The sequence below is a fragment of the Brassica napus genome, chromosome C8 (assembly GCF_020379485.1).
Source record: "Brassica napus cultivar Da-Ae chromosome C8, Da-Ae, whole genome shotgun sequence".
Taxonomy (NCBI): domain Eukaryota; kingdom Viridiplantae; phylum Streptophyta; class Magnoliopsida; order Brassicales; family Brassicaceae; genus Brassica; species Brassica napus.
Window position 1 is genome coordinate 27,955,478 of NC_063451.1, and position 19,091 is coordinate 27,974,568.

The 19,091-nt window shown below is 34.6% G+C and overlaps 3 protein-coding genes across 3 annotated transcripts; all 3 read left to right on the forward strand.

Moving 5' to 3' along the window:
• The first annotated feature begins 5,162 nt into the window (after window positions 1–5,162).
• LOC106362111 (mitochondrial carrier protein CoAc1) lies at window positions 5,163–7,602 on the forward strand. Its single transcript, XM_013801934.3, has 7 exons — window positions 5,163–5,759; window positions 5,890–5,969; window positions 6,096–6,303; window positions 6,406–6,538; window positions 6,762–6,946; window positions 7,018–7,152; window positions 7,261–7,602. The coding sequence occupies exons 1-7, from the start codon at window positions 5,604–5,606 to the stop codon at window positions 7,351–7,353; spliced, it is 990 nt and encodes a 329-aa protein (XP_013657388.1). The 5' UTR covers window positions 5,163–5,603; the 3' UTR covers window positions 7,354–7,602.
• A 236-nt stretch (window positions 7,603–7,838) lies between these two features.
• LOC106360211 (plant UBX domain-containing protein 7) lies at window positions 7,839–10,727 on the forward strand. Its single transcript, XM_013799799.3, has 7 exons — window positions 7,839–8,105; window positions 8,224–8,347; window positions 9,075–9,172; window positions 9,281–9,491; window positions 9,592–9,669; window positions 9,771–10,346; window positions 10,435–10,727. The coding sequence occupies exons 2-7, from the start codon at window positions 8,255–8,257 to the stop codon at window positions 10,600–10,602; spliced, it is 1,224 nt and encodes a 407-aa protein (XP_013655253.1). The 5' UTR covers window positions 7,839–8,105; window positions 8,224–8,254; the 3' UTR covers window positions 10,603–10,727.
• A 5,887-nt stretch (window positions 10,728–16,614) lies between these two features.
• On the forward strand, window positions 16,615–18,606 carry LOC106359354. The gene is made up of 3 exons (XM_013799069.1): window positions 16,615–17,588; window positions 17,760–18,054; window positions 18,124–18,606. Exons 1-3 carry the CDS (start codon window positions 16,615–16,617, stop codon window positions 18,604–18,606), a joined length of 1,752 nt encoding a protein of 583 aa, XP_013654523.1.
• The last annotated feature ends 485 nt before the right edge of the window (window positions 18,607–19,091 follow it).

Here is a 19,091-nt window from a genome sequence, read left to right on the forward strand (position 1 = left end):
TCTGAGGAATTTTTTTGGGGAATTTAATAAGAGGAAGAGGAGGAGGTTAAATGACTATTTTAGGGCTGGGATATTTATTTATTATTTTATTTATGGCACAACATGTATTTATCTCTGTATTAAATTATTTGAGATACGGTGATTATTGGTTCGACCGTGGCTTTAAAAATTTAGCCGTAGATAAATCGGTTGTAGCTGTAAAATTGTTACTGTAGACTTTTTCTGCAGAGACTTTTGATGTTGTTAAATTTGTTGTAGCTGTAAGCTGTAGGCTGTAAATATTTTAAAGTAAAATATATGAAATATGTGTTGTATATATAAAATTATTATTTTATATCAATTAAAATAATTTCTATTAATATTTTTTAATAAATTATCAAAATTTATTGTAATTTAAAATGTGATATGTAAATAATATTTATATTATTTAAATATCTTAATAATTTAAAAACACTCAAATTCAAAATTAAAATATTTATAAAAGTTTTTATTATGATTATATAATTTATTTGATATTATAGATATTTTTTTCATTTACAGATTCTACAGCCTATAAAAAGAAGATGTATGGTTTTTGCCTAAATTACATAAGAAAAAGTTTTGATTTATTTTTTTGCTGTAATTTTAAAAATAAAGCTAAAGTATGATTGGTAAAACTAAATAAAAACTTGATGTAGACTTTAATTTTTAAAAGTAAAGGTACAACATGATTGGTAAATTTAATGATTTAAAAATAAATAAAGCTAAAGTGGAGAGATAAAGCCCAACGAATCACCCCATTGATTTTTATAATCAATGAATTAAATCGACTTTATCCTAGTAATAAATAAAATTAAAAGTCCTTAAAAAAGAGCTAGGATGATATCACAGTGATGTGTAATATCCTGGCCCTAAACCATTGTAATTTTAAGTAATAAATCAGTTGACAAAGAAAAAAGTCCTTATAAAGTTATGTAACGTATCAAAGCTTTAAGATCAAAGAGTGACATGATGATTGCGGTATTTCAAACTTTTTAAAATTAATTTTTAGAAAGAAAAGGATTAACGATTTTATTAGAATTATAAATTACATATGTTTTCTTTTTTTACTCAAACTCCAGAAAGCACTGATAGAACATTAGGCAAAAGAGAAACCAATGTGAATATGTGATGGATTTGATTGAACGATAATTTACCTATTTCTTACAGACTGAAGTGTGAGGCTAAGTATATACATATTATCGAATCATGAGGCATTGATGCTTCTATCACCAAAAGGATATGAAGTTTATCACAGTTGGAGATACTTGACCTGTTAGACAAGCCACAGACATTTTCAGTCTTCATATCAAAAGTCTCCAGTTGCTGTCTACGAATCCAGTTGCTCATTCACGCCAACATGAAGAATCATCATAACTTCACATGGAAACCAATATTTCCACCACATAGCAAGTGTTTTTATTCATGCAATGGTCTAATGGCATTGATTTTAGTTTTGACCATATGCATGGAGGGACAAATATTCTTTGGATTGGTTTAACTAGCTCAGTATTATATATGTGTCCACCATACATCATTATATCCAAGCCAACACCGCATTTTGATTTGCATAGAAATCAGACATTTTCTGAGCCTCGCTGATATCGCATACCACCATATATGATGATCATAGATAATTATGTTTTTTTTTTAATTTGTTATTCTACAAAGACTTGTCATGGAGCCATGGAGGATTTGATATAAACGTTGACAAAGAGTTTCCATCATGGAATAAAAGTCAAAGCAAGAAACATCTGATGATTCCTTTACTGGGTAGTTATCATATTATATATTTTTTTATTTAGAGAATTGTTTCTTCTTTTTATGTTGCAGGTAATATAGTAGGGGGTTTCTCATTGTTTTTAGCAATCAAGGGTGTGATGTTACTCACCATGCCTCGCATAGGGACAAAGATCTCATATTGGAAGTTATAAGGGATATTAAATAGTATATAATATAGATGGTCCAATTCACTTATCACACATTATTAGTTTTAGATTGGAAGCTCGTATAAGATAACATTATGGAACTGTCTGCTCTTTGACTTAATCACAAGTTGTATATAGCTGAAGACTTTGATAAAAAATTGCTGCACTTAAGCACAAATGAAACAACACTCTGTTTATTCATGAACACATAATTGAGTCACATTCATCACATCCATTTTATTAAAAAGCCTCCTATTTGTGATGAGTTCACCATTTTAACTTTGTCGGAAAATACTGCAAACAATAAACACGGATTATTACCGGCAGGTTAGGGCACAAAGAAAACCAAAGTTTGCTTCAAAATTGTAAACATATATACACCTTGTTGATAAGGGAGATATAGTATGGTTCCACTTCCTCCACGTTTATACGGACTTTGCTTTTGCTGTAGAGATCATAAATGTTGAACACTTTCAGCCACTTCATGTTCTCTCTGTCTTCATCATTCACCAAATGCTCGTATGCTTCTGATTTGTGAAGAGCTGCGAACCCAAACAAAACCATGAATAATAACCCGTAGCTGTATAATCTTGACTCCATAAATTTAAACAAATCAGACTGTATGTCATAATACTGTAGAACGAGTGGTATCTGATGATGAAAAGACCAGCTGATGGTAATGTAGTTTGTTTCTCCTTCGCTACCTATTGAAGTAATATCATCAAATAGAGTTTCTTACAATTTGTTTTATTGAGATTCAAGTTTGCTTACAAGGTACATATAGTCGTCACGTCCCCAAGACATGAACACATTGTCTAGCTAGCCCACAGCCTTCGGTGTATATTCCATAGTGTTGTAACTTGGATTATTGTAGTCTGGATTCTCCATGAAGTACTACATCGAGAAAGATAGAATCAGTTTTCATATGTTTTAAAGTTTAAAAATTGTGCTAAGGGATGGTCAGGATATGTATTCACCAACAACAGATCATTGAGGAGCTCACCAAATGAAGGGTGAAGAAGAACTTTACCAAGATCTGATTTACATTAATATGCGATCAGAACCGGTCATCAATAGAATTTTACCATGGATAAGCCCGTTAGATGGAGCCAGTCTTCATAGGGTAATATTTTCTGATGGCTTCAGCTGTCTGAAGCAAATGGTCTATCTGAGGCTCGTCCAGATCAGGATCACTCTCGTCTATAAACTCATTCAGAAGCTCACAACATTCCCAAATGCTTGTCTCGGATTGGTTTAGCTTCCCTTATCCCTTTCTAATCTTCCTAGAGAAATCAACGGTTAGGCCAATGCGATTGGTTCTGTAGAATTTAAGGAGTATTTATAGATTTTATTATAGTGTTTATTAATTTAAGGAGTATTAATTTAACTATTTTCATTAAAGTAAAATACAAATATCAATTTTTAAATCAGTAACTAAAAAATGATAAAATTGTACTTATTTATCATAAGCCTTCTACAATTTCAAATTTAATAACTTATATCGTATGTTTGCAATTTACATTGTTTTACAAGGTTTCTGATCGACTGGTGTAAACAAACTTCAAACTAGCTATTGAGGATGACTAAAGCAGAAAACAATTGTTTTCTACGTGAGAACTTCGCCTAAGTTTCAGTTAACAAATTGAGAAAAAGACCAACCAGTCAAAAGCCATCAATTGCTATACTAGTTAATCGCATTCAGTTAATTTAAATAAAATAATAACCATTCAGAAGCCATTTTTAACCAAAAAGATGGATAAAATGTCATATCATTAAAATAACGAATTATAAAACAAATGAATCCTAAGTTAAATCATTAAAATAACTAATTTTCACATTGTTTTTAAACGGCTAACACAAATGAAGTAAATTTAAAATAACTATTTTTCACATTGTTTTTATCCTCCAATGAAGTAAATTCAAAATGAATTTGTGCTTACTCAAAGGATTTCCTTTATTTTCTCTCTCAACTCCTACTATATTCATATCTCAACTTTAATCTATTGCTACTAACATTCTTTATGTGTAATAACTAATTTTCACATTGTTTTTATCCTCGAATGAAGTAAATTCAAAATGAATTTGTGCTTACTCAAATGATTTCCTTTATTTTCTCTCTCAACTCCTACTATATTCATATCTCAACTTTAATCTATTGCTACTAACACTCTTTATGTGTATTAACTAAATTATGTACTAATTATGAAATTTTAATTTTAATGATTATTATTTTATTTTATCTATATCATTATTGAACTATAATTTTCTATTTAAATACCATCTACAATATTTTGTCAAATAAAATTTTATACTATCACACTGTTTTTAAAAATACCATATATGATCCAAAGGGATTATAAGTTTAGTAAATAAATAAGGAGGAAAATGGCAATTATGATCATTTCGCTAAAAGAGGGAGATAGAGGATATCAGCACTTGCTTTTTCAGTGAGATTAGCTGATAACTAGGTGCATGCCAAAATGTATGGACGAGAGAGGAAGATATTGGATCGACGTAAACAAGTTAAATGGCTATGTTTTTTTGTGTGCAGAACCTAACTTCTTTAATAAAAAAATGAACATTACAATAAGACATAAAGATATCATAAATTAAAAGAGATACGTCTTCAAATGCATGGAAATCTGAGACAGTTCCCGATTCTTTGAAGGTTTACGGCAAAGCCGAATTGTTGAAACTTATTCACATGTGATGTTAGGCACCAACCCCCACCAACGGAATTCGATAACACGAATCCGATTGTTTCTTTAAATATGATGTAATAGTATTCGTATTTTCATTTTTACCTTCAGAATGTTGCACTATATAGAGAGATTTCTTTCATTTTTTTATCTTTTCTAAAAAGAGAGAACAAATGTCAAATCATTAAACTAACTAATTATAAAGACGAATGAAATCTGAGTTAAATCATTAAAATAACGAATTTCGCATTTAAAAAGAAAAATTTGTTGATCAAAAGAAAAAATATTTGTTTGATTCTTGTAATTGTAAAGTTTCTCATACCAATTTGTTTGTGTAATTCTATATGAATTAATCTGGACGGACATTGAATGAACTATCCTATCCGATAAACTGGGCCATAAGGTTATACAGTCTGTCTGTAAGGTTTTAATAAAAATGGGCCGTGTCAATAAGTAGGTCCACCGCGTTTTCGGTACACCGAATCACATGCAATCAATCAAAAGGTATCTCTGTTTCTTCAAAGCCTCCAAAAATTGGGCGACCAATATGAGTAAACAAACAAAAACAGAGCAGAGACGAAAGTTTTGAATCGTAAAAAAACCTTTCCGTCTTCTCTATTTCTCCTCTCCGAAATTCACGGCGAGCCTGCGTCGCTCTTTCACCACCCGATAATAAATCCCCCTGAATCTTCTCCCATTGATTTGTTTCGTTTGGATCTGAAAGAGATATCGTTATTCTGGATTTGAATCTGAATGGTTTGATCACTGCAGAGTGTGTGTTTTCGAGGGCTGTTGATGAATATTGCTGTGAACCTGTTTCCGAGCTTGGCGTATTCGTTTCTGAGATTTACAGATTTGAATTTCGATAAGAGATCTGCGTCGAGGATAAACCCTAGATTTAGATGGGATAAGGCTGTTCTTCTTCAGGTTAAGGAAGAGGATAATAATAGATTGAGAGATGGGTTCGTCACAAGGCTCCACGCTCTCGGCTGATGTGATGAGCCTTGTGGATACGTTGCCTGTTCTTGCTAAAACCCTCATCGCCGGAGGAGTTGCTGGGGCTGTTGCTAAGACTGCTGTTGCTCCCTTGGAAAGGATCAAGATTCTATTGCAGGTCAAAGCTTTGGACTTTGTTGATCTCTCTATGTCTCAATGGGTCTGATTATATGTGAACTGTAATTAGATTTCATTGAAAGATTTCAACTTTTAACTATCGAATGATCGTTTACATGTTTCAACACCAGACTAGAACAAACGACTTCCTTGGCGTGTCCCAGTCACTAAAGAAGGTGTTACAATGCGACGGTCCTCTCGGATTCTATAAGTGAGTACTTAGTGGCTTTTAAGCTTTTTTTTTTTTTTTTTTTTTTTTTTTTTTTTTTTAACTCTTATGTTTGCAGCTATGCTCAGTCAGTTTATTATATCCTTGTAATGTGCATAACTCTTGCAGAGGAAACGGGGCGAGTGTTATTCGGATTATCCCTTATGCCGCTCTTCATTACATGACGTATGAAGTGTATCGTGACTGGATTTTGGAAAATAATCTCCCCTTAGGTTCTGGTCCCGTTGTTGATCTTGTGGCTGGTTCAGCTGCAGGCGGGACAGCGGTTTTGTGCACGTATCCTCTTGATTTGGCTCGTACTAAGCTCGCTTACCAGGTAGCATGAACTTGAATATATTTCTTGCTTTCATAGTTCTTTTGTAATTGTTCAACTGGGAATGAAGAATGTCTTATAGTTTCTGTTATTATTGCATTCAAGGTTTCTGACGCAAGTCAGAGTTTCCGAGGTGGTGCCAATGGAGTTTACCGTCAACATGCATATTCAGGGATAAAAGAGGTGCTTTCAATGGCTTATAAAGAAGCGGGACCACGTGGGCTATATCGGGGCATAGGTAAAAAGCTCACACAATTTGCTTGCATTAATGTTTAAAGTGTATTACAAATTGGCAGTGGAAGTGATTTCATCATAGTTAGAAACCTGTCTGATCTTGGTTGATTAAGATTTAGCTCAACAAACTGATTCTTTAACCTTTTCCTTATGCACTGTAACACTTTTCTTAATTTGGATTTGGAGATGATTACAAAGGTTGGGGCTTTCCTGTGTGCTTTCCGCAGGTCCAACGCTGATTGGCATCCTTCCATACGCGGGCCTTAAGTTCTACATATATGAGGAATTGAAAAGACATGTGCCTGAAGAGCATCAAAACTCTGTTCGAATGCATCTACCTTGTGGAGCTTTAGCTGGTTTATTTGGCCAGACCTTGACGTACCCATTGGATGTTGTTAGGAGACAGATGCAGGTAAAAGAAACTTGAAATAAGATTAAAACTTTGCACCATTTTCAAAACTCAGAATCTTATTTGACAAATAGGTCGAGAATCTGCAGCCTATGACGAGTGATGGCAGCAACAAACGGTACAAGAACACATTTGATGGGCTTAACACTATTGTTCGAACTCAGGGTTGGAGACAGTTGTTTGCTGGTTTGAGCATCAACTACATTAAGGTAATTACCGATATAAAGTTTTCAAGTATTTGAGAGAATCACTCTAAGAAATAATCTCATTTTTGGTTCCATATCCATGACTCGTGGATTTGTCTTTTGTGTTGTTAGATTGTTCCATCGGTAGCAATTGGATTCACGGTGTATGAGTCAATGAAGTCATGGTTACGGATTCCACCACGAGAGAGATCAAAACCAGCCTAAGGGCTTTATGTTCATTGATACTCTTAGGGCAGGACGCAGAAGATAACACTATTTCTCCTTAGTATTGAATCTAGTGATAGTATTGTTTGGATAAAATTAAGCAAAAAGTTTACACATTTGTTATCAAACACACAGAAATAGGTTGATTCTTGTGGTTTGCAGCCAATTAAAAGATTTCAATTATTCCTATAGTCCTGTTCTAATATAATAATTTGTGTATCATTATTGGGAAAAGTATTTTGGTGGGTATCTAGATTATATAATACTTATATAACATAATTATTCAAAGTAAATATAAAATTATGTCATTCATTACAAACAGTGTTGGTTTTTCTAATGAAAAACTCTTTCATTCTCTCTTTTTCTATTTTCTTTTATATTTTTTGATGTTGAGGGACTTAACAAGAGATGTTCAATAAGTATACCTTTAGGATTTAGTATACAACAAGTTAATGATGCAACAGATTTCATATGAATAAAATCTCATAAAAAACTAATAATGTGGGAGAAAATCTTAAAATGAACTCTATAGTTACATTAATGATTTTGCCCAATTTCATAAACAAAGCCCATTAGCGGCAATGATCACTAGACCTAAAGGTTAGTATAGTCTTTTCCAATATTACAAATATGTATGCGTGTATATATATTGTGGCAGCGGGATCAAATTTAATCGTATTTCAATCCTTCTCCTCCTCCTCTTAGGATTCAACTCTACAGCGTTCTTATTTAATCCTAATCTTCTGGGGAAAGTGCGATTACTTGGCCTATAAACTCTGAATTTATCTTATTTCCCCCAGATTATTCGAAAAACTCGTCTTTTCCTTTTTGGTGTTTCTGATATATCCAAAGGTTTTTTTCTCTTACAAGGTTGTCCGAGACTTCAAAAGCTACGGAGCGAATGCTCTCTTCGAGGGACCAACAGAGATTAGTCTCTTCTTTCCTTGACATCGCTGTCGGGCAGACAGCTGAAACCGCTCGGCAGTTCTTACAGGTTCGCTCGTTTTGCTCAAAAAACTGTTAAATTTGTCTGATCTAGATGCTGTAGTCAGCTGGTGTGAATATGAGCTTTAACATTAATTGAGTTTCTGGTTTACTGGTTCCTTGTCTTAAAAAAGTGATTGATTCGGCCTTATATTAGCTTAGGGTATTGGTGTTGAAACCCTAGCTTGGACACAAAGTGTGTTCCTTTTTGTGGTAATGTTCGGTTGATCTGGCTGTTTGTGTAATGAGATCTCTGTGTCTGTAATGGAGAGTAGCTTGAGTTTTGTTACGGTCTGCATTGTGACCAAAGGTTTATATGATGAGATTTAGTTGATTTTTTTTTTTTGTTTTGAAGTTTCTATCTTTGTATGATCATTGTTACTTCTTCATATGACCTGCCCTGTAAGTAACTCGTTTTAGCTGTTTTATAGTTTCTGTCTAGAATTTATTTTGTTTATACTGATTGGTTGGTTCCCAGAATGAGTTGAATGTTGCTCTTTGCTGTCAGATAGTATATTTTACTCTCTTCACTTGTTTAAAACTACCAGTGTTCTAAAAATCAGTCTAGGCGGTATGAACGAAAGGAGTTTTTTCAAACAGATTTATTAAAAAATCGGTCCATGCGTTCAAAAAATCGGCGTAGGCTTCCGCATAAAGAAAAATCATCTATAAGATACTGCCTAGAGATTTTTAGAACATTGAAAACTACTAACATAGTATAATTTTGCTGTCAAAAGGCAACGAGCTGGAATCTTAATGAAGCTGTTCAGCTTTTCTACGTGAGGGAGACTCTTTATGGTGACCCAATGTATTATGGTGACTCAATGTATTTTGGGTTAGTCTCTCTTTTTTCACCCTCACTAGTTCTCTTTGCGTAAGATCTTAACGTCTAAAAACAATGCTGGATGTAGCTCTTATATCTTACTTGCGTGTTTGTGATTAGGTATACAATGTTGGGAAACTATGAGCGTGAACTGGTTTCTTTGATTGATTTCCTTGACTTCAGCGAAGAGCCAAAACGCCCTGGAGTTTGGGAACCAGATGAGGTTGCCTCCTCTGCCTCAGCTTCAGCTTCTACATCAGGTCCTCGGCATAGCTTGGCCTCGTTGTACCGTCCTCCTTTTCATCTGATGACTCATGGCTCCTTTGAACAGGTTCTCTACAAAGTTCCTTACCTTTTTTTTTTTACTTATTGCTTGTCTGCTTCCTTACTCTAAACCTTTCTATATGATTTTTCTTTTTTTTTTGGTTCAGGCAAAAATTACGTCTACTGCTCAGGATAAATGGCTTCTCGTTAACCTTCAGTCCACCACTGAGTTCAGCTCTCATATGGTTACTCTCTAACATGATTAGTTTTAGTTTGATTATCACATGATTTAACATTACTCTCAGTTACTGACATCCTTTTTTTTTGTGTGTTTCTTTCTCAAAAGCTAAATAGAGATACTTGGGCAAATGAAGTTGTTTCTCAGACGATCAAAGCCAACTTCATCTTCTGGCAAGTCGATGATGATACCACGGAAGGAAAGAAGGTGTGCACATACTACAAGCTAGAATCCATTCCTGTGGTGCTTGTAATTGATCCCACATCTGGTCAGAAGATGAGAATGTGGTGTGGAATGGTCGAACCAGAGACTTTGCTACAGTATTTAGTGCCGTTCTTGGACGGTGGTCCTGGTACACACTTTGATTCTCTCTCAAAGAAACATCCAAGAGGCAGCTTCTCATTGGCTCCTCATTCCAAACCCAAAGATGAAGAAGAAGAAGAGCTACAACGAGCATTGGCTGCTTCCTTGGAAAACAACGGCATGAAAGAGTCTTCTGATGATGATACATCACCAATAACAACGCCTGAAGAAGCAGCTGTTGAAGCAACGGTGCTGCCAACGTACCCACCTCTGCCTGAAGAACCAAAGGGAGGTGACCGCAGCGTTCAATGCAGAGTTGGGATACGTTTACCAAATGGACAAAGGCTCCAGAGGAACTTCCTTAGAACTGATCCAATTCAGGTTAGAAACAACATTGATTCTTGTGTTCTTTTTGTTTGTTTGTCTGAGATTTTCTAAGATCTTGTTGTTGTTGTTGTCTCCATTGCAGCTTCTCTGGTCTTTCTGCTATTCTCAGCTTGAGGAATCAGAAAGGGAGAAGCCACTGAAGCTAACACAGGCGATTCCAGGTGAATCAAAGACGTTGGAGTATGAATCTAACTTAACCTTGGAGCAATCTGGTGTTGCCAATTCCATGATCTCTGCTACGTGGGAGTGACAAGATCATTTATGTAAAAAACCTATCTTAATTATCAGATTAGTTATTTTAGAATGATCATTTGAAGAAAGAACAAATCTATGAGTTTTTTTTATTTGCAATGAATGAAATATCATCATCTACGATTGGATTGGATTGTTACAGTTGAAAAAATCATCTACAATTTCAGTCATCTTTTAAATATCTATTAATTTAGTTACAATATTGTTTTAGCTAAAATGGTCAATAATGTGTTAATTTTCTACATTTTTGTTAGCTTAATGATTTCTATATTAAACGGTTACTATGATGCTTATATAGTTATATCAGATTATACATGCTTCTATATCTGTTTAATTAGATTAATGATTTTGACTAAAATTGTCATTATATTACCACAAACAACAACTAGAAGTTGAGTTGTAAAGCTAACTCATGTGAAGTGCAGCGTACATTGGTGACGCGTGATTTTTATGATTAAAACAATGGTAGTAAGGTGCGCGTGTGGATAATTCACGGAGACCCAAATGTCCGTTTCACGTTTTGGTCCACGGAGACTCTCATATGTCTTTGCAGCCACAAGTGGCATTTAAAAAACAAAATTACAAGGGAAAAAACAAATAATATAGAAAAGCATAAAAACGAATTGCTTAGTTGTTAAAAAAGAATGAAAGAAAGAAACACTACAATGAAATTATAAAATATTTATTTTTATATATTACTAATATTTTTGGTTTTTACCTTTTTAGTAGAGTCAAAATACAGCTTGTGGGTTAATTATCTACTCGAGCACACGTGCATAAGAGTTTTAACTATATTTATGCAAAATAACATTATACTCTTAATATGTTAAACAATATAATTAAAAGTCAAAAATTTAAATGTTAATAATTGAGTTAATCAATACTATTAAAAGGGAAGAAGTCTTAAAAAATCTAACTATGAAAATTGTTTGGACCTTTTTATTTATTTTATTATTTTTTGGTCTTACTTTAAATTTAAACTAACAATATGTTACCATATATTTCTCTAACAATAATTTATTCAATTCCTTTATTTATTCAAATTTCACTCTTAAATCTTAATCACTACTATTACTATATTTACCATTTTGATTTTTAATCGTAAAAGCATTGAAACTAATGTTTTATATTATCACTTTTATCGTATAATATATGATTTAAAGTAAAAAAAGTTACACGACATATATGTGTACATTCTAACTTTTTCTTTCTTTCATAATAAAGTAATCATATCTTATATAAATTTTCCCTCTAAAATCTCATATCATATACTAAACTTTCAACCGTCTATAGTTTGATAGATATTTTCATATTTAAAAACGAGTTTTTTGAATATTCATGTTACCTTCACAAAAATGTAGAAATTCATTGGTTCTGTTAAAATTAACCAGACTTCACGATATCAGTATTGATTATTCACGATTTTGAAAATTATTGGTTTAGATATTATACTTTTATATATTTTTCACTTAAAAACGAATCAATACTATTAAAAGAGAAATAATCTTTAAAAATCTAATATAAAAAAGTTGTTGGAGTCATGTATAACTATTTTTTTTGTAATTTTATTAATCATTCTAACCATACAATATTTTTAATATTTTTAATAGATCATAATATTATTCCTTATGATACTTTTACTCAGAAAAATATTTTATCAACCATGTTTTTGTACAATAACGTTAAAAATCTATATCAAAAGGTTGTTGGACCTGATATGGACGTAATGAGCCCACATATGTTCGGGTATTTAGGATCCTAAAAAAAAAATCGAAATATCTAAAAAATCTGAAAAATATTCGAAACTCCAAACAAATACCCAAAAAATTCAAAATATTATTCAAAATCTGACACGATGAACTGAAAAATACCCATTTTTTTTTTAATTTGAAAATTTACATGAAATCAAAACTATAATCGTAAACCAAAAACTTAAAAAATATATCCATAATACCGGAAACATATTCGAAATATCCAAATATACCTAATAAACACAACATATTTATGATCGGGTCTAGGGTAGGATCCAGACTCAAACAAAGACCTGCGGGTCCAAAAAAAACCCAATAGGTTATCTTCTCTGGACCTGAACTAAACCTATATTTTCGGGTCGGCTCGGTTTATTTTTTTATCCGGATATAATTCTCATGCCTAAAAGAAACTTACGTAAAAGTGTACATATAAAATCTCAAATAAACTAATTCGTAGATTATATAACTGTTAAAAATTATATTTTTTGATATAATAAGACTTTGTATTATAATATAATCCAAAAAATTTGTGCTTCATAAGCGCAGATCAAAATCTAGTACTCTTTAATACCACTACAAACTGGAGCATACGTGTACAACTGAACTTAGTTGTTTTAAATGAAAATGTTTGTATTTTCTTTTAATAAATAATAATTATATCTTATTTTAGAAAATAGTTTGTTTTTATGGTCAACTGTTTGTTTTTCCTTATTAAAAAATATTTCTAGAAGAAACGCTAAAAGATATTTTTTGTTTATGTAATATTTTATTTTTTATATTTTAATTTGTGAAGACAAAAATTATTTCCTATAATTATTGAAAATTACTATTACATTTTCCATTAATTGTACCGCAATTTCTATTATTTTTGTAAATTTGATCATATGGCTTCAATTGGTGACCTCTTAATGAACAAAATAAATGGAAAAAATATTGAACAAAGTTTCATTTAAGGAATTGAACTGGAAAAAAAAATTGACTACAGAGGAATAAAGAATTGAACAATTAGTAAATATAACTGGTAAACAAACAGATGAATAGAGGTTTTCATAATTTAATAAAGAGTTTATTACACACAGGGGCAGTTTCAAGTTTTCTTTTACATTATAGAGCAGTTCCCGCTACAGAGGTAGTTTTTCGATAGAAAGACTCCAAAAAGCGTAACTGGTTGTTTCATTTAGTTAGGTTAATTATTTTATAATATTTTTGGTTCGATTTTTGAATTTCGAAGCGGAGTGGTGGGGTCGTGTTATTAATTACTTTCACCTTTACCTTTTGACAAACATCAGTTACGGAGAGTAAATCTCGAAACTCTGTTTGAGAGGAATAGGAGGCGATATCCGGCCGGTGAGACTTTAACAGCGTACGTTGAAGATTCCGGCGACGTTGTCGAGGAGACAGAATCTGCGGGTGAAAGTGAACATAGGTGATTAGGGTGATAACTGATTTGATTTTTTAATTTTTTGCCCTTTTTAAATAAATATCTTTGTGTTTCCGAAGGTGGCGAAGCGGTGGAGGATATCGAGGGGGGGAGCGGCGAAGAGGCGCATGGCCTTGATGATTTTAAAGAACTTCTGTCTAGGAGGTTTTTTGTGACAGACCGATTCCCAAGCGAGAGACATAATCTGAAATCTGGGAATCTCGGGGGTGTTGGAGAGGATGAAATGGGAACAGAGAGAAAGAAAGAAGTTCAATACATACAGGTTGCATGCGGTTTTGATCCAAACCAAACATATATTTTGTGTTTTGTGTATGTACATTTTTTTCGTGTACACGAGTACATTGAGTGAGCACGATGATGTGTACACAAATGTTAGTGTACGCATGTACATGTTAAAGAGATATGAAAGTCATATTCTACTGCCATTTGAGAATCAACTTCATTAAACTTTGTATAATGATATGAAAATCATATTCTACTACCATTTGAGAATCAACTTCATTAAGCTTTGTATAATGATATGAAAGTCATATTCTATTACCATTTCATCTTTGAATGGAATTAATTTAATTTTCCAGTGATGTACATTGTACACTACCATATGTATTGTACACATATATGTTACCAACATTGAATGTAAACATGTATACATGTACACTAACGAATGTACATAACTTTACAACATGTTGGACATCTAACATCTATCTCAAACATATGTGTACATGTAAATATCTGATAAAATATAATATGTATATTGTACACGTTAGCCCTTATCGATAGTGAAAAACATGTGTACATGTAAATTTCTTTTGAAAGTATATAAGTCAAACATGCAAACATCTTTAGATGTGTTAAAAAGAATAAAAGCCTTCCAAGATCTAGCTTTCAATGCATAACCATCAGTGCCTGTGAAATATTTTCCGCAAATCTCGTCCCATCTATTTGTTCCAATATGGGAGCATGCTTCCATGTAGAAAGATTGTTGTTTATTGTATTGTGTACATCCCATGTCGTGTACATTATGTACAGTGTGATTGTGTACATCCATGTTGGGTACAATGTGATTTTGTACATCATATGTCGTGTACACGTGTACATCCCATGTATCCCATGTCGTGTACAATGTGATTTTGGGGACTAATCTGCACATTTTAATGCTCTGGAGCCAGAATGAAAATAATCAAAAGCCAGCGGACTATTTCTGAAAGATTATTGTTTTCTATACAATGTGATTTTGTACATCCCATGTCGTGTACATGTGTACATAATCTAAAAATACTACGTCGTGTACAGTGATTTTGTACATCCCATGTCGTGTACTCGTGTACATCTCATGTCATGTACAATGTGATTTTAGGGACTAATCTGCACATTTTAATATTTTGGGGGAATAATGAAAATAATTAAAAGCCGAAGGACTATTTCTGAATATATACGGAAGGCCATATTGCTACATTGAAAGTATTGGGGTAAATTTATGAAGCAAATTGATCAGATTGTAAATTGAGGCATGTTGTGAAAGAAGCAGAAAACTAAAGGACCAAAGATGAAAAAGATGAAACTCATCCATTGATGTCGCTCGGTCTATCTTTTCGTCGGATCTCGTTGACGACAATGGCGAGCAGGCAACAACAGAGCAGAGACACGATGGTGAGAATTAATTCCGACGGCGGAGAAGTCTGAAAGCATGACCCGAGATGGAGCGGTCATGGGCTTGAGACGTGGAGAAGCTGATGTTAACGAGACGCGACGAAGAGCAACGACCACCGGTGAACGAGACCTAACATCTACGCCATCTTGGACAGAGGAGCTGAGGACGGAGAGCTCTCCTACTGTAACTCGTTTATTGACCCGTCAACTCCAAGCACCAAAAGAATCAACTTTTCTTTAGCTTTCATCATCTAGGATTCCGTAATTCTTGAACCCAGAACTCAAATTCGTCAAAGCTCGAGTCCTCGACGACAATTTGCTCATACTTTTCTTGGGTTTTCTTCCCTGCAAAATGTACGCTGCTGGTTAGTATTGTTCACTGCCATTTTGCCTAATCGAACGTCGTGGTTGGGATGTTGATTATTTTCATTACTTGGTTAGGTTCATAGATGTGAAGCTATTGTAGAACATGAAAAGCATGGCTTGTGAGATCTGAGAAAAAAATGTCGGAGTAAAATCGATGAGGGAGAGAGAAAGATGTTAGGACTCAAGTGCATTTAACCGTTTAGTTGACCAACTTCATGGTTAGTTATGTTATTTAGTTAGTGAATAGGTAGAAAGTAGTTTTGGTTAGAAAAAACTGCTCTAGTAGCAAGAACTGTCTTTTAATGTTATAAAAAACTTAAAACTGTCTCTGAGGGTAATTGTTCTTTAATAAATATAAATTAGCATCAATGCACACGTACAGTGAAACAAGAATTATTAACTATTTATAGAGTTAATGGGATAATCATGAGATTGAAACGATAAGTTTAAACTTTATATGATAAGGTTAAACTGAGGTTGAATGTTGATGAGTGAATATTTTGTTAGTTTCTTGCGCCAACTTTTAAATTCATGTGAACTTTATAACTTAAAAAAACTTTAAACTATAGATTCAACTCGTTCCTTATCGAAATTAGAGGAAGAATTATTTGTTCATGAGTTCCTCCTTAAATGAGGAAAAGAGAGGAATATAGTGGGGCCCGTGTGTTAAAAATTGGACAAAAATTTCAATCTGATTAGTATTAATTTTTGAGGAACAACAATTCATCACATTCTTTTCCTAAAATGTGGTCACCAATTGAAGTAGTGTAAAACATTACACACATATACACGAGATGATACAATGTTCGCGGACGATACAATGTTCTTCACGAAAGCCAACACTAGAAGCTGCGCCACCCTGAAGAGGATTCTTGAGGAATATGGAAACGCTTCGGGTCAACAGATCAACAGCCTTAAATCCTCCATCACCTTCTCAGCTAGAACACCACAAGAAACCCGCGACCGGATTAAACAATCTCTTGGTATAGCGACAGAAGGAGGCGTGGGAAAGTATCTTGGTCTCCCCGAGCTGTTTACCCGCAAGAAGAGAGACCTCTTCACCTCTATCGTTGATAGGATAAAGCTAAAAGCCACCTCATGGTCCACACGGCGCTTATCGCCAGCCGGGAAATTGACTATGCTCAAAGCAGTCTTGGCAGCTATCCCAACCTACTCCATGTCATGTTTCCTCTTACCCTTGGACCTTTGTGACTGTATACAGGCAGCACTCACCATGTTTTGGTGGGACTCAGATGCTACAACAAGGAAGATTTGTTGGATTGATTGGGATTCTCTACCGCAGCCAAAACAGAAAGGAGGTTTGGGTTTCCGGGATATCCGAGAGTTTAACATCGCAATGCTGGCAAAGCTTGCGTGGATAATCATCAAGAGACCAGATAGTCTCATGAGCCGTATCCTTCTGGGTAAATATTGCCACAGTTCATCTCTCCTTGAGGTTTCGTGCTCGGCTTCTGCATCGCATGGTTGGCGAGGTATTATGATGGGGTGTGAGCTGATTGAGAGACACCTTGGGAAGGCTATTGGCAACGGGGAATCAACTAGTGCCTGGACAGAGTCTTGGCTCTCTACTTCAGAACATCTACGACCCTATGGACCTTCTCTGGAAGAAGATAGCGCACTCGTAGTGGCGGACCTCCTGAACAGAGAAGATGCATCGTGGAATAAGGAAAAAGTGGATCTGCTCTTTCCAGAGATCACCCACATTATCTACCAGATCAAACCAAGTAGACAACAAGCGGAAGACTCCTTCTTATGGTAGAAAACAAAAACCGAGGAGTATAGTGTCAAGTCGGATTACTATGCTATTATGGAGAAAAATGAGACAGCTACGAACAGAGCTCCCACGCCAGTGGGATTCAGTTGGAAACAACATATATGGACAGTGAAAACATCGGAAAAATTAAAGCTATTCTTATGGAAGCTCAGTTGTGGAGCACTTCCTCTAGGAGTAAACCTCCAAAACAGAGGTATCGCATGCGGAGGACAATGCCCGCACTGTAACGCACCGGAGACTGCTTTGCACCTATTCTTCTCATGTCCTTTCGCCCAACAAGTATGGGGTTTGGCTCCTCTCCATGTAGCGCCAGACTGGAGTAGCCTCACCACACCTGTCCAAGCTCTTATCAGCCCTCCTCACCTGACCTGTCTACCACCTACAGGTATTACCTCCCATGTCCTCCCGTGGATCCTATGGAATCTGTGGTATGCTAGGAACCTACTGGTCTTTGAAGCCAGACCGGTGCCTTCTACTACTATCCTAACAAATGCCTTGATGGGAGTGCGTGAATAGGAAATAGCTCAGGCCACTGTAGGGAACAAACCTATCGCTATGCAGCCTATAATGTACCCAACCGTACCGGAAGAGTGTGCCATTATTAACTGTGATGCGTCTTGGAGGATTGAAACCTTAACTGCAGGTCTTGGATGGATAGTTGAAGACAAGCAGAGTGATCTCTGCATTGAAGGACAAGCCCGGTCTGAGTTTGTAGCCTCACCTCTTATGGCAGAGGCCTTGGCGTTGAGAGAAGCCCTGATCACCGTGCGACAGCATGGGTCACCGAACGTCTGGATTCGATCCGACAACCTCGAGCTCATTAGAGCGATCAACTCGAAAGTATTTCCTATGGAGCTCTATGGAGTTCTCAAAGATATTGAGTCTCTATCCTCGTCTTTAGATTTCATCATTTTTTCACATGTTTTGCGTTCTTGTAATGTTCGAGCAGACTCTTTGGCTAAAGATGCCCATCTTCAAACCAACATAGCTTTGTACTAAACTCCTTTATTTATATGAATTATCAGTTGACAAAAAAAAAAAACACGGGATGATTAATTTGTTCAAACTATGTTAATGTTTATATTAACTGTTACATTATCAAAATCATGTTTTAAAATATATTTGATATAGTCACCTTTAACAGAAAAAACACTTTAAATCATACATTATAGAAAACAAAAGTTGACATAAAATTATAAGACTGAAATAATTTAGTAATGTTTTCTTGTACCTCTAATGGGTAGACAGGTAGTACGTAAACTAATATTCGAGGTAAAGATAGATGGAAGAAAAATAGTGAAGGCTTAGCCGCTTAGGTTGTTTAAATACAAAAAATCATGAGTTTAATGATAAGAAATAAAAAAGGTTTTGTCTTAAAGCCATCAGAGAGACACGAGAAAGACTCTGAGGTGGCCCCCTGACCACACCCGCATGTGCCCACATTTCACCGTTTCTCTTACAATGACACCCAAACCGTAACCTTC

Bases quoted from the DNA above. Each gene is read 5' to 3' on its own strand.
- LOC106362111 (XM_013801934.3), top strand. From the start codon at position 5,604: ATGGGTTCGTCACAAGGCTCCACGCTCTCGGCTGATGTGATGAGCCTT. The intron at 5,760-5,889 runs GTCAAAGCTTTG...TTTCAACACCAG, and splicing joins GGATCAAGATTCTATTGCAG to ACTAGAACAAACGACTTCCT. The intron at 6,947-7,017 runs GTAAAAGAAACT...TTTGACAAATAG, and splicing joins TTGTTAGGAGACAGATGCAG to GTCGAGAATCTGCAGCCTAT.
- LOC106360211 (XM_013799799.3), top strand. From the start codon at position 8,255: ATGCTCTCTTCGAGGGACCAACAGAGATTAGTCTCTTCTTTCCTTGAC. The intron at 8,348-9,074 runs GTTCGCTCGTTT...TGCTGTCAAAAG, and splicing joins CCGCTCGGCAGTTCTTACAG to GCAACGAGCTGGAATCTTAA. The intron at 9,173-9,280 runs GTTAGTCTCTCT...GTTTGTGATTAG, and splicing joins GGTGACTCAATGTATTTTGG to GTATACAATGTTGGGAAACT.
- LOC106359354 (XM_013799069.1), top strand. From the start codon at position 16,615: ATGTTCGCGGACGATACAATGTTCTTCACGAAAGCCAACACTAGAAGC. The intron at 17,589-17,759 runs GTAGAAAACAAA...ATGGAAGCTCAG, and splicing joins GCGGAAGACTCCTTCTTATG to TTGTGGAGCACTTCCTCTAG. The intron at 18,055-18,123 runs GTCTTTGAAGCC...GTGCGTGAATAG, and splicing joins GGTATGCTAGGAACCTACTG to GAAATAGCTCAGGCCACTGT.